The sequence below is a fragment of the Hibiscus syriacus genome, unplaced genomic scaffold, assembly GCF_006381635.1.
Source record: "Hibiscus syriacus cultivar Baekdansim isolate YM2019G1 unplaced genomic scaffold, ASM638163v2 tig00111621_pilon, whole genome shotgun sequence".
Taxonomy (NCBI): domain Eukaryota; kingdom Viridiplantae; phylum Streptophyta; class Magnoliopsida; order Malvales; family Malvaceae; genus Hibiscus; species Hibiscus syriacus.
In genome coordinates this window covers 410,097-425,042 of record NW_024063138.1, presented here as the reverse complement: position 1 = coordinate 425,042, position 14,946 = coordinate 410,097, and the positions used below count along the sequence as shown (strand labels likewise).

The 14,946-nt window shown below is 33.2% G+C and overlaps 2 protein-coding genes across 2 annotated transcripts; one reads left to right on the top strand and one right to left on the bottom strand.

The window, feature by feature from the left end:
* The first annotated feature begins 4,897 nt into the window (after nucleotides 1-4,897).
* Nucleotides 4,898-7,479, top strand: LOC120166110 (beta-glucosidase 44-like). Its single transcript, XM_039175472.1, has 11 exons — nucleotides 4,898-5,192; nucleotides 5,291-5,349; nucleotides 5,412-5,487; nucleotides 5,565-5,636; nucleotides 5,712-5,799; nucleotides 5,870-6,122; nucleotides 6,205-6,320; nucleotides 6,437-6,654; nucleotides 6,748-6,779; nucleotides 6,863-6,965; nucleotides 7,050-7,479. Exons 1-11 carry the CDS (start codon nucleotides 4,946-4,948, stop codon nucleotides 7,325-7,327), a joined length of 1,542 nt encoding a protein of 513 aa, XP_039031403.1. The 5' UTR covers nucleotides 4,898-4,945; the 3' UTR covers nucleotides 7,328-7,479.
* Nucleotides 7,480-7,504: 25 nt separating this feature from the next.
* LOC120166109 (exonuclease 1-like) lies at nucleotides 7,505-12,764 on the bottom strand. The gene is made up of 12 exons (XM_039175470.1): nucleotides 12,520-12,764; nucleotides 12,401-12,437; nucleotides 12,133-12,307; nucleotides 11,937-12,015; nucleotides 11,160-11,204; nucleotides 10,907-11,056; nucleotides 10,663-10,777; nucleotides 10,208-10,308; nucleotides 9,348-9,445; nucleotides 9,176-9,268; nucleotides 8,703-8,893; nucleotides 7,505-8,069 (listed from the first exon to the last, which is right to left on the bottom strand). The coding sequence occupies exons 1-12, from the start codon at nucleotides 12,595-12,597 to the stop codon at nucleotides 7,543-7,545; spliced, it is 1,689 nt and encodes a 562-aa protein (XP_039031401.1). The 5' UTR covers nucleotides 12,598-12,764; the 3' UTR covers nucleotides 7,505-7,542.
* Nucleotides 12,765-14,946: the final 2,182 nt, after the last annotated feature.

Genomic DNA, 14,946 nt, shown 5'->3' with positions numbered 1-14,946 from the left:
TGAAATCTATGTCCCGAAGGACTCATACATATATCCCGAAGGACTTGTCCATATGTCCTGAATGACATAGGCAACCCTCGACTCTTGGCATGTCAACTATATCTCTAGCTCTCATTTCACATAACATGGGCATTCTCTTTCTTATCATTTCCCATATTCATATAGACATATGATTCACTTTCATATATCACATATATTTTCTCTTTCATATATCTCATGTCATGTCTCATATCTTGTGATCATGTAAGCACATCACTTATTTTCATATAGTGCATATCCTTTCACATGGTTTCACATAAACATATAGGTCATATCCTGTTCACATATATTTCCCATATAACTCATATCATATGATTCATATATTATTCTTATATCATCAAATGTATCATCTATGTTCATTCACATATACACTTACATGTATACTCACATAGCACATATAATATACTTATACATGTACTAATATGAACATTTTCATATAATTACATAGACCATATCACATAACATTTAACTTACTTAGTGCATATTATATGGCTTATATATATATTCTTATATCTTCTGATAGACATATAAACACCTAGATTATCATTCCCTAATTCATATTACATGTTTATATAATCATTTATATTTATACCACACAACTTATATTTTGTTCTCTTATTTTCACTTAGATCACATAGGTCATATCTCATTGAGCTCCTAACCTTTCTTGAGTAATCATTTGTACCCTATCATATAGCTTACCCTTAGGTTATCTTATGTTCACATATATTATATAATTCTTTAGCTCGTAGTTTATTTCACATGCTCATATCATTCCTTATGTCCTTATCTTATCAGTTATTTCATATTCTTATATAATCACATAGATTATTTATACTATTTCACCTGGCTTATTATACTAACATGTTTTACACAAATCATGTAATATATATAATAACATGTCAACACATATAAATCATAACAAACACATGCTTATATCTATGAACTCATACATTCTACTATAGGAAATAGGCTTGTCGCAAGTCTTATTTCCATTAAACATCATAAACTAACTAATATGCACTCACTTGGCCTCACTAGTCAATACTATTCTCTTATCTTTTTCTCGATGCCTAATACTTGTCAACTTTTCCGGACTTTGCTCTCGATCGATATCTACACAATCATACATATTATATATATTAGCATTCCAGTTATCATAATTTGATCCCTAATTTCTTATACCAAAAGAAAGGCTTAATTTCATTTCCACTTGGAGTAGTATCGGTACCCCCTGTAGGGTATCGATACTTCCCTAGCTGTGGTATAGATACCAAGTCTGGGTATCGATACCCATTTTGCATTCGAAGTTCTCATTTCCAAAAATGGTACTGATATTGTCCTTCTAGGTATCGATACCCCCTTGAATGCCTTTATCAAATTCAGAATTATGGTATCGATACTCATTCATATGGTATCGATACCCTTATACCCAATATCACTATTTTACTCTTGAAGTATCGGTACCTGGTGAAGCAGTACCGATACTCATAACCCATAATTCACTTCTTTAACCCAAAAATCTTACCAAACTCACTTAAATCCTCTACCACAACCTCCTTTTAGCCTTTTAAGCTTAACTACACTTATTCTAATCAACTTAGATCACTTTAATTCATCTTAATATCCAATATCCCATATACACTCTTCAATTCAATAATTAAGCCAATAATTCAACATGTTCCAAATTCACTTCTATTGCTTCTAACTTCTATATTAGACCATTGACAAGTCAAATTCAACTTCAAAATCTATTAACTCCTTCTATTTCAATAATTCACTTAAAAACTCATTTTACTTAATCTCTCATAACTTGTTCATCTTTGAGTTTTAAACCATTTAAAACTTCTCTTAAGCTTTCTTATCACTCTAAGAATCAAAACAAACCTTAAATTAAAGAAACAATCAAGTTGAATCCAACTCACCTTACCATTGAAGCCACGAGAGGAAGAAGATAATAAGCCTCCAGAGTTTTCTTTCCCTTCTTCTCCTTTTCCACGTGGTTCATTCTCTTATATTTTCTTGTCAAATGACCATTTTACCCTTTACTTCATTTAATAATTACTAACAATCCTTCACAAAATATTTCTAAATAAGTCCCTGAACTTTTCAATCTTTTGAAATCATACCTCCAAGTTTTAAAACTTCTATTTTAATCACTAACCCTAATTTTGGGATGTTACATATATGGCCTTGATTTTTGTCCCTGACTCGATCGCTCAATCAAATTTATTTCTCAAGACAGGTCTTCCAACTAAAGCATGAATTGTCTGTTTCTCAATGTAAGATCTTTTTGTTTTCATCTTTTGACCCTGGCACTCAAAGTGTTGAGGGTCATTCGCCGTGTCTTTTTTATTTGAATCTTGTTATCTTAGGGATATCTGGTTTTGGAAATACCCCAATCTGGGTACTTATGGCTCTCTTCGTGCCAAAATATCTTAATCTTAAATGGTCTCATTCTGGTGTTACTAAACAACAATGTTATCGAATAGTTTGAGGGCTTCACTTCATGATGCCACAATCAAATGGACATTTAATAAGTGATCAATTCTTCAAACAGAAATGTCTAGCATTTTTGCTATGAAATGTGATATGTGCCCTTTTCGAATAAGGCGATCATCTACTTCTTGATGGATTACCGACAACGTCATAAGGAAATGTTAGAAAATCTATCCTCTAATCCTTTTGATAAAGTTTAATAATTAAAATCTAAAATTCTATGACTAATTTAAAAAATTGAAATTAAAGACAACAATTAAAAGCAATTACCAAGTAAATGGGCTAAATTGCAATAAATAAAAAATACAAAGCTAAAATTAAAGCATAAAGTAAAAGGATCGAAATGTAAGAAATCAAAATATAAGGATTAAATAAAACCAGTACAGAAAATTAAAAGCTGAAATTTAAAGGACTGTAATGTAAATGATAAAAAATAAAGGTACAAATTAAAATAACATAAATTTAAAAGGCAAAAATATAAATAACAGAAAATAAATTAATCGAATAAAATTATAAGTTAGGGGTTAATTTTTAATTTTATCCGAATCATGAATAACCGAATCATATAATAAAAATAATAGCCAAATCAAAAATAAAAAGTGACTAAAAATGAATAAATTGCAAACATCGCATCTAAATCATAGTAAAATAAGAAACATAATCTAAACAATGGCTAAAATGAATAAACGTAAAAATCGATGACGAAATTTGAATAAATCATAACAATAATAGTGACTAAATTAAAACAAACACAAATCAGAGCACAAAACCAAATAAATAAAATAAATAGGGGACCAGTGACCGAAGTGGAAAATGTGTGTAAAGTAGAGGGACCTAGAAGAAAATAAACCAAAAAGTTAATACTTAAAAATAAAAATAGAAAAAAGAAAAATAAGGACATTAAATTTAAAATGAAAAGAACACATCATGGTGACCAAAATGCAAACTGATGAAACTTGCAATGGCCGTTGAGATAATTTGACCATCAGGGGCCAAAACGGCGCCGTTTCGTTCGCCTATAAAAGCCATTTTCCCTTATATTCATTTTTTCTCATTTCATTTTTTAGAGAGAGAAGCTATCTCTTCTCTCTAAACCATGGCCGCTCGTCGTCCATCTTTAGCCATAGCTGGCCACTGCCGTTGGCCTCCAAAATATATCGGAAGACTCGTCTTGACCTCCTATCTCTGATCTAGGGCCCGTTTCACGTGAAATGAACTTCAACGACATGAAAACGCTCGAGACTCTTCGGCTCTCCAATGCTCCGATCGCCGTCGTCTATCGTTGGATCGGGCCGATCTCGAGATATGTTGTTCTTCTCACCGTTCAGATTGGGCAACGAATGCTCCAATCACCGGCAAGTCCTTGGCCGAGAGGTAAACTTCCCTCTCTCATTCTTTTTAAGTTTGTAAGTTTAGTTAAAAATAATAATAAAAGAAAATTTCTTTTATTGCTTTTTCGAATTCAGAAGTGGGGAAGAATCCCTTTACATTGTTTTGCTCGGGTTTTATAGAACCCATTACATGTCTGGAAAAAATGTTGATTTGGTTGATGTAGTTGATGATAGTGTGTATGGGATCTGCAAGCCATGGTAGAGAGCTGGTGGTACAGTGACAGTGGCAGTTGGGGATGAGTTGGGATTGGTACAACAACAGTAACTGGGGCAATAAATGTCTCGGATGTTCAGGTATTGTTTACCGTTTTTTTTTTCTTTTTTTTATTTGTTATTTTTTATGGGTAAAATTGGTGATTAAATTTATTGAATTAAATTAAAATTATGACCAAAATGATAGAATTTACAAGTATTGAGAATCAAATATGTAATTATACCAATTTTATTAACTGTCACGTATGCACTTCCTTTAAATATTAACGACAAATGACTATATTGAACTCAATCAATTAATCAAATGGTCATATTGACGAAATTTTGAAAAATATAATCATTTCAACACTAACTCCATCGTTAAGTGGTCATTCAATTAGTTTACCTTAAATCATTTTCAAAAAAATATGCATGAAAAGGGAATGAAATTAGAAAAAAAAATATCTATTGGTTCAAGTTGTAAGAAGCTTAATATTGTTTAAGCATGACTTAAATTTGAGTCTTTGAATATATAAAAAAAATCTATTAAAAAACTCATCTATTAAAATTAAGTATATAAACACTAATTAATTCAAATTAACAAAATGATAAGGACACGAGTAAAAAAAAAAGGAAGAAGCAGAATGACAGTCAAAAAGTGTCCCGTACCCATCACGGAAGATGTAACGCCAAACTTACTTCAGAAAAACAGTGTAGATTACAGTTACGCACCTTGTTTTTATCTATAAATAAACGTGGCTACTCTTTACACTCCTCACTCACTACTCTTCACTCTCTCCTTCTCTATTTACCAGCTCGTGAAAATGAGAGTCCAAATATGTCTGTTGTTATTGTGGGTGGGCCTTATCTATTGCGTTGCAGGCGAAGCAGTGAATGAGCCCTCGCAACTGCAGCCGGAGACGGTGAAGTTCGATACCGGAGGTCTGAGTAGAGAGGCGTTCCCAAAGGGATTCTTATTCGGAACAGCGGCGTCGGCTTTTCAGGTTGAAGGCGTGACTCATGGCGATGGTCGTGGCCCCAGCATCTGGGATGTCTTCATTAAAACTCCTGGTAATGGGTTTTACTGACGCTAATGCGGTGAAAAGTTACAGTCACGTCAACTTTTTTGCTGTTAAATAAATAATGAAGTATTTGTTTACTTAAAACAGGGATTGTTGCTAATAATGGCAACGCTGATGTGACCGTGGATCAATACCATCGGTACAAGGTAAATTTCACTAATATGAACATTCAGATCCAATTGTTAATGATGGCCTGATTTTGTTACAGGAAGATGTGGATCTTATGGTAAAACTGAACTTCGATGCATACAGGTTCTCCATCTCATGGACCAGAATTTTCCCAGGTACAAAATATCATCCTTATCAGTAATTGTTTTTAATGAAGTTTCCTTAATTCATTTTGCTCAATTGTTTTACTAAGATGGTACTGGGAAAGTAAACCGGAAGGGAGTTGCATACTACAACAACTTAATCAACTACTTGTTAGAAAAAGGTAGTTTTTTGTTCAACAAAATCAAAAGATTTTTGAGTATTTTGCAGATTGGATTGATTTGGAGTTCCTTTGCAGGCATCACCCCTTATGTCAATCTTAACCACTATGATTTTCCTGAAGCACTTGAGAAGAAATACAATGGATTGCTGGGTTACCAGTCAGTGTAAGTAGCATTGCAACTATGTATGCACAGATAATAGAACACATGGCTAAAATTTTGAATGAATTTTCAGGAAAGATTTTGCGGATTTTGCTGACTTTTGTTTCAAGACATATGGAGACAGAGTGAAGCAGTGGACGACATTCAATGAACCCAGAGTCGTTGCTGCACTCGGGTACGATACTGGCTTCTTTGCTCCGGGGAGATGCTCCAAACCATATGGAAATTGTACTGCAGGCAACTCCGGGACCGAGCCTTACATTGTAGCACATCATTTGATTTTAGCCCATGGAGCAGCAGCTCAAATATATCGAGATAAGTACCAGGTAGGATCCATAGCTTTTAACTAATGCATGCATTTGTATATTGAAACCCTAATCTTAACTGACAAATGCATGCATTTTTCAGCAAAAACAAAAGGGAAGAATCGGGATTCTCTTGGATTTTGTATGGTACGAGCCTCTTACAAGATCAAAAGCTGATAGATATGCTGCTCAAAGAGCAATAGACTTCCATGTTGGATGGTAAGGGCTTTAATTGCAGTAGATACATATTCTGATATTCATCTCCCCACCAAAGATAATTTCAATGGTGATGCATTTGGTTTAATAAGTTTACTGCTTTTTGCAAAATTGTTTAGGTTTATCCATCCCCTTGTATATGGAGAGTATCCGAGGACAATGCAGGTGATTGTGGGCAATAGGCTACCTAAGTTCACAAAACAAGAGGTGAAGATGGTGAAAGGATCATTTGATTTTGTGGGCATTAACCAGTATACCACTTACTATATATATGACCCACATCAGCCTAAACCAAAAGTTTTAAGCTATCAGCAAGATTGGAATGCCGGATTTGCTTGTAAGACAATAGTTCTTGATTCACAAATGCGATTAATCTATCCTAATTCGTTTACGCTAAAGTTTGAACTATTGTTCTTTTTCGCTCGTGCAGATGCGAAAAAAGGAGTGTCAGTCGGTCCAAGAGTAAGTCTAGGACAATCCATTGGCTCCCTTAGAATAACTGTTGAATTCATTTGCATCATATATGGTTATCTTATTGCTTGCAGGCATATTCTTCTTGGCTCTACAATGTGCCTTGGGGATTATACAAGTGTTTGATGTATATAAAGGAGAAGTATGGGAATCCGACTGTAATTTTGTCTGAAAATGGTATGGTTTAGTTTAACTTAATCAAATTTCATAGAATAATAGCAGTTTAAATCGAATATTGTTAACATTTTCTTCTTTCTATAGGCATGGATGACCCAGGAAACGTGACACTTGCCCAGGGATTGCATGACACTACTAGGATCAACTACTACAAGAATTACCTGACTCAACTGAAAAAGGCTATCGACAACGGGGCAAACGTCGTAGGCTACTTTGCATGGTCACTGCTGGACAATTTCGAATGGAGATTAGGCTACACTTCAAGGTTTGGCATTGTGTATGTTGATTACTCCACCCTCAAGAGGTACCCGAAGATGTCAGCTTACTGGTTCAAACAGCTTCTTACTCGAAAAAAACATTAAGCTGGCAGAGTTTGTTCGAGTTTTAGAGGAAGGTTCTTTTCTTCCTGGATTAAGTAATAAACGCATACTAATGCTTTTAGTTAACTTTTCTAGTGGTCCCTAATAAGTTATCAGCATATGTAAATAAAAATGGAAGATTGCTTCCTTTAACTTTCTTGGGTCCGAAGCAACAAAAAAAATTGCTAAGTAGATTATAAATGAAACAAATGGGAAGATCACACACGAGCAAAGAAGTTCAGAATACTGTTCTTAGCCTCTGAGCTGTTGTGATTACTTCGTTTCAACTTATCATTTTGAACTCTTCTTCCACTAAACACTCTCTTTGGTCTAGAATCAGAACTCACACTTTCTTGGGATCCCATGTTGATGCACAAGGTATCGGCAAGTTCTACCTCAGTCACCATTGAAATCTGTTCAGCAATGCTCTCTATCTGATTGGAGATTTGGAGTTTCCTATCACTTAAACAATCATTCTCAGAAAATGTCAATTGACTATTATCGGGGAAAACACACGAAATTTCCAACTTCTCATCCTTGCCTTCTGATGAAACTAGTTTAGTCACGTCTTCGAGTTTTCTTTTCTTGAAAGGATTGTTATTCGGAACATTCAATGGAGTTTCCTTTAATACCGCATTCTCTTTTTTTGTGTGAGTTCTTACTGGAAATGCTAGTTTCTCCAGTCCAGCATCTTGAAAATACTTGCTTTCAGCTGAAACTGCAACTTGCTTCATGCTCATTGTACCTGCTACCATAACATCATACCGGCACAAAGAACATAAACAAAAGCTTTCTAGTTTCTTACCTACCATTATGTACAGATATTTAAACATGCACGAGCTTGGCACATAAGATTTGCCACAGAACTCAACATTTTGCATGCACAAGCAAATTTTAAGTAGAGGCAACACCAACAAACAATCTAAGCCTTAAAGGAAACGGTAAACTAAGATAGAGTTCACTACTCTATTAGTAAGTTCTATAAATAGTTATAAAAATGCTTACTAATGTAATCAATTCATGTTTTGATTACTCGAACTGCCATTAACTTCTTAACGGAATTATGACGTAGTGGAAATTATACGCTATGTCTAGATGAATTAAAAATTTTCAACCACATCAAGTTTCAGTTTATAATTCAATCAAGAGTTAATGGCAGTTAACAGACTGCTACCAAAAGAGTTAAAATTCAGTCGGCCTGTAATTCCAAATTATAAATATTTTATGGATATAAAAATTTAAAATAGTATGGAAACTCTCAAAATATAGGTATATCGAAATTAATCAAAAGAAGCAGGAAACTTTGCATAATAAAAAGTTTGTAAGACATGAACACATTTCTTTAGCATTAGGTGTCAAGTGTGTTTAACGAACTTGCCTATCTTCTTTTTCTCTCTGGTTTTATGTGAAGAAACTACCGTGAAGCAGCTTGCTTGTCTGGAATTGTTAGCAGTTTCAACAGAAGTTTGAACATTATCAGGCTCTGGTTGATTACAGTGGAAGGCCTCCATTGTAGTGGGGTCTAACTTTCCTTCAGCAATCGCAGCTGCTACCAATGGAGGGATTTCTCTGGTATCATTTTTACTTGGTCAAGGGAAAAATTACATGCCGTGCACTCAAATATATTTGTTACGTATTACCAACATCAAGTACTGTTATCACATTATGGATAATTGAAATTTGTGTACTAAATATTAGCAAAATAATTTCACCTTATGGATGTACCACTTTCTCAATTTCCACTATTTCTTCCTCATACCTGGTAATCACCTCTTTGTTGCATCACTTGAAGTTTCATTGTAACTTGAGAATCGAAGTAAAAAAATGGGAAAAAAAGAAAGAAAAGGATACGGTCCCAGGAAATCAAGCCCTTCATCTAGATGCTGCAGAAGCTGTTCTGTAAGAGATTTCAGATGTTTCAACTCCTTGATTTCAGCATCATATCTGCAAAAGAAAGTTGAAAGCAAAAGTTTATAAAATCAAAAAATGGATCAATGAAGAATTCTATTTCCTTCGTACGAACATTCTTGCATGCTGAAACACTGCAACTGCTTCTTTGAAAGATTTGGGGTAATCTTCTGGCATTTGACTGCCCTTCTCAATCTTCAAAACTGATAAAACCTGTACATATATATCAACAAAATATGGACTTGTAAATACTAATGACCTGACTAGAAAAATCATATACATCATCTAGATTTTTCAAAACAAAAGCTCATATAGATGCCATTAATGGGAGCGTGCCATTTATTCTCAACAATTTCAACAAGTAAATGACATGTTGGTTTAATGTTCTAGAGACAAAGAAAAACACTTCCATGTATTTCTGGCACGCTATTTGTTTTCCTACGTGAAAGGTCATTAGATTGAATAGTCAATTACTTTCTTGTTCACTAATATCTCTTGCATATGCTTCCTGGCTTAAGTACTTAAGTAGACATCCTTTGAAAATAAAAACCCCCTATTCTTTTTGTTACCGGCACAGTGTTCTGCAAACCGGAAAAGTATATCAAGGTATGTGACTCATTACCTCAAGAAACAATTCTATGATTGTATTGTCATTCATCAAAAAAGTTTTCTACTTAAATGACTGGTTAGTGGATGCACGGAATGAAATTCCATAGACAATTAGTCATTCCAAATTTTGTTTCCCTCATGCTTAACAGGTAAGATGCACCTTTCACCAAAGCTGAGAGATCTTCGAATTCTAAATTTAGGAAAATGACCATCCAAACACGAGATCCAATTCCACCATGAGAAAAATGTTGCAATTTTGCCTCATTTAACATGATTTAAATTCTATGAAAGATCTTCGAATATCAAATGTGAACCGCATTATTAGCACAGAAGCTGCTGGTTAGAAGCATTTAGAAGACTACTTACACGGTCTAAGTTCCGGTACTTGGTAGCAAAGGAATGTGCCTTTACAATCCCAATTCCAGGAACAGATGGAAGGAAATCACATCCAGCAAGGACACACATACCTGTAAAATGTCAAAAGGTAAGTAAATTTGAGTCCAAATGATGAGAACATATGTTTATTTCAACAAAAATGGTTAAACAGATCTTTTTGGTTTTACAATTTTATGGAAAACTTCACAACTGATGGCTCATCACAGAGAAGTTCAACCAGCTCAACTTATTAAAAGATTCAGGTTTGTAACAATCACAAGCATAAAGAGCCCAACTTAATGAAGATATATCTCTATGGTTCTTGATTTGAGTTCATCAAATGTTTTTAATTTTATTCTAGTGAAAGTTGCATTCTAGACAACCTAGGCTTCCCAAAAAATGTAAACTTGAAGAGCATAGCTCTTGATGTATCGAAACAAGATTACCTGTAAACAATTCTTTATCAAAATTTCTGAAGGAAGGTTTACTAGTTAATGAATCAAAAACTTTTGGCAGAACTAGTTCTTCTCCATTGCCATAATGGTCCATTTTAAATGTGATCTGTTAACAGAAAATGCATCAAAATAAGACAAAACCACTAACTCAGGTAATCAACAAAGAAAAGAAGTCATCAGGAGAGCAAAAGACCTCCATCAGCACACCATATCATAGTTCTGGAGAAGTTCTTACAGCTGGGCAACCATATGCTATTAAATCACTGTCTTCTGTAATCACTGCCGCAACTCCTCCTTTTTCAACCTCAAGGGTGGCCAAATATGCTAGTTGTGCATCAGCCTCATATGGAGCTACCACAAATTCAACTTTCTCTGATTTCAGGATCTAAAAAAAGAAGCAATATAAGTTTGGAAAGGATTTAAATGGAACAGGAATGAGAAATATTCTAAATTTCCATGATGAGCAAAAATCATAGGAAATGTTTTACCTGAATTAATTGATGTGCCATTGCTGGAGTGATTCTCACTGCTTTCTACAATGAAGAAAATGAAAGGATAGAGTGACCACAATTATATAAGAACAGCTAACAAATCCATGCAGATGTCGGAGTCAAAAACAAAGATAAAAACATCATGAAAAATTAAGCAGGCAACAACACATAAAAATATGCCCTTTGATGTTAGCAGAAATGATTCTAAAGATGAAGAATTTTAAGGAACTTAAATGATTGGTGAACGATTCAAAATGGCCTAATTATACAGTTCAAAACCGGATCAAACTTGCTGAAGTTCCAATAGAAAATATAGTTCATGCTCAGGTCCAATCGCAGGAGAAGTCTAAAAAAGTAAATTATAGTTGGAGAGGCTAGAATCAGTACTGAAATTTACTTCATGCTTCCGTGCGATCTTGAGAATATCTTAACATTTCTCGGTAAATTTTCAGGAGTAGAATTTAGTATTAAAAGTTGAACAAATTCAATCCAAAAGCATAAGCAATGGTTCATCCTATTAACTTCAAAGAAAATGTAATAAATTTATAGCACTTCTTTATCCCCATACACTAGAAGAAAAGAATATAAAAAAACAGAAACATTGATTAATTAATTATCATCATAACCATTAATCCCAGGAAAAGGGTGTTTCACCAAACATCATAAATACATATGCATTAGTAAATCAGAGACCCAAATTAAAAATGCTATGGGAAAAGTTCCAGTGAGTAGCTCAAACATTGGATTAAAGGCAGAAGGAAGCTAGAATGAAACCTGGAAAAGCTCAGTTGCAGCTTTAACATCACCCTTTTTAAGTTTGGCAATTGCCAGTTCCCGGTTCTCTTCTCTCCTCCTTAAGTCAAAACCGTGTTACTACTATGCCCAAGAACTTGAAATAGCTATATAGTCAATATAAGGCAAGATTTAAAATAAAAATAAATCATTTAAAGTAAACAAGAAGTTGAAAAACCTGTTTCTCTCATTTTCAGTGGCAGCCTTAGAGGGGATACTTGCACCATCAAAAACCACAACTGGGGTTATCTTATGGTAACGGAGAAGATTGACTCTGTGCATAAAGTAAGCTATGTAACGAAATTTCTTTTCACTGTTTGAATCCAAACAAATCTCCGTGCTACATGAATATGCTGCAATTTTTGCGTAAACCAGTCCAACCTTATTGATTCCATCTTCACTTAACAATTTAAATATATAAATGAATACAACTGAAACAAAAATACCTCCTTTATGTAACCATGAATAAGCATCAATACCCACCTGCAAAACTTGCAGAATAGAATATATGTTGAGGGAAGAAAAATAGAAAGAAAAGAGGAGAAAAAAGGAGAAAATAAAATACCCGCTTGCCAGCGTATTTCTTGATGTGAACGGGTTCAATGAAAGGTTTCATGAATCTAAGCAGACCTTTGATTCCCATTGTTTATCCCCTGTTGCTGGTTTTGGGTATTAAGGTTTTTTTTTGGGGGGGGGGGCGCTGGTTAAATGTATGGGCATGGCGTATTGGTATGAGGGGAGAAACTGGCGGGAACTTCAGTAAAATGTCAAAATTTTGGAGGCAAATTCTGTGCCATGGGGACTGTCTAGGAATGTATTTTACAGGCCACTGAATATCCGCCACGTCTGTCAAGAACCCTTTGGATTAATTTTTTTCTTTCTAAAGGATAATATTTGAATAGTTATAAATATATTTCAAAATTTTTAAAAAAAATATAACACAAACTATGAAATATAAATAATTAAAAACCTTGAACCCTAAGCCATTAAACTAAACCCTAAATCCTAAATACTAAAATTTAAACATTAAATCATAAACCCTAAATAGTAAACAACCCTTAAATCTTAAATCATAAACTCTCAATCCTAACCCTTTAACCTTTTAACCCTAAAACATAAACTAAAACCCTACATATCAAACTTCAAACTCTAATCCTAACCCATGAACTCAAACCTTATTCCTTAAACCATAAATTCAAAACCCCAAATATTAAACTCAAAATCTCAAACACAAAATCTTATACTTTAAACACTAACCTTAAACTCTAAATTATGAAACCTTACATCGTTTATCCTAAACCACAAATCCTAAAACTTTAAACCTCAAACCTTGAACTATATCATTGAGCCCTAAAATTATAAAACCATAAAACTATAAACTATAAATCCTAGACTTTAAAATCTTAAAACCATGAACCAATAACCCATAAACCTTAAACTCTAAACCATAAAATCTAAAACATAAATAATAAATCTTAAACCCTAAACATTAAAAATAAAACCCTAAACCCTAAACATTAAACATTAAACCTTAAATCACAAACCATAAAACTCTAAACCGTAAACTTTAAACCTTAAACACTACAAACATAAGCCATAAACTTTAAATCCTAAGCGTAAACCATAAATCATAAACTATATACCTTAAATTATAAAACCTAAACCCTAAACCCTAAAATAATAAACCTATATATTAAAACCATAAACTCTAAGTCCTAACACACTAATATCTTAAATCCTAAACCTTAAAGTATAACATTTGACTAAATTATAAACCATAAACCATAAAATTTTAAAACCAAAACAATAAAACCAAAAATCTTAAAACAATAAACCATAAACCCTAAATAGCAAACCTTAAAACATTATAACCTAAACAATTAAACCCTAAATCATAGCCCTTAAATCTTAAAAACCTAAACCATAAATAATAAACTCTAAATCCTAAAACCTCAAAACATAACCTTAAAACCCTAAAAATATTGACCCTTAATCTATAAACCTTAACCCTTAAATCCTAAATCATATCTCTAAACTCTAAAGCATAATCCCTAATATCATAAACCTTAAATCTTATACTCTAAACTATAAATCTTAAATTATAAACCTAAAACCTAAAACTCTAAACTCTAAATTATAAACCTTAAACATTATACCCTAAAAGCCTAACAAACCAAACTTTAAATTCTAAACCCTAACACCCTAAACTTTAGAACTTTAAACCTTAAATCCTAACATCCTATTCTATAAATCATAAACCATAAATCTTTATTATTTTTAATCAACTATATGTTACTAGCCGTTGGGGCATTATGGTGTCGATACTATGACTATGGTATCGATACTACTATGTGAAGTAATATCGGTACCCCTTTGGGTATCGGTACCATTTTTGCATTCTAGAATTTGAGCAATGCTAGCATTATCGATACTTCCTTTACCTTTGGTATCGGTATCATATGAACAATATCGGTATTGTTCATGAGGTATCAGTATTGTTCATGAGGTATCGATACTGTAAGAACAATATCGGTACATCTAGTCTAGAAAATCATTTTGTGCTCAATTCCAAGTTAATTGGACTTTGAATTATTTTTGAAAACTTTGAATAAATTCATTTCAAGTCCAAAAACATTTTGCCTTAATTGTTATATCAAAATATAGTTCAACAATCTTAAACATAATACTCTATACATTTAAACAATAAAATTATACCATAAAACCCTAAACCTTAAAGTCTAAACCTTAAAACCTTAAACATCAAACCATACCTAAAACCCTAAACCATAAAATATAAAACTATAAACTTTAAAACCGTAAACCCCTAAAAATCTTAAATCACAAACCTTAAAAACATAAAACATTAAACATTAAACCCTAAAACTTAAAGCATAAACCATAACCCCTAGATACTAAAAATGCTAAAACCTTAAAAACCCTAACAAAATATTCTACAAACCACACACCATAAATCTTAAACCTAATAATCTAT

Coding starts and splice junctions, on each gene's coding strand:
- LOC120166109 (XM_039175470.1), bottom strand. CDS start 12,597: ATGGGAATCAAAGGTCTGCTTAGATTCATGAAACCTTTCATTGAACCC. Junction 12,308..12,400: donor TTCATGGTTACATAAAGGAG/GTATTTTTGTTT, acceptor CAAAAATTGCAG/CATATTCATGTAGCACGGAG. Junction 10,778..10,906: donor TAGCATATGGTTGCCCAGCT/GTAAGAACTTCT, acceptor TTCTGTTAACAG/ATCACATTTAAAATGGACCA.
- LOC120166110 (XM_039175472.1), top strand. CDS start 4,946: ATGAGAGTCCAAATATGTCTGTTGTTATTGTGGGTGGGCCTTATCTAT. Junction 5,193..5,290: donor TGTCTTCATTAAAACTCCTG/GTAATGGGTTTT, acceptor TACTTAAAACAG/GGATTGTTGCTAATAATGGC. Junction 5,488..5,564: donor ATGGACCAGAATTTTCCCAG/GTACAAAATATC, acceptor TGTTTTACTAAG/ATGGTACTGGGAAAGTAAAC.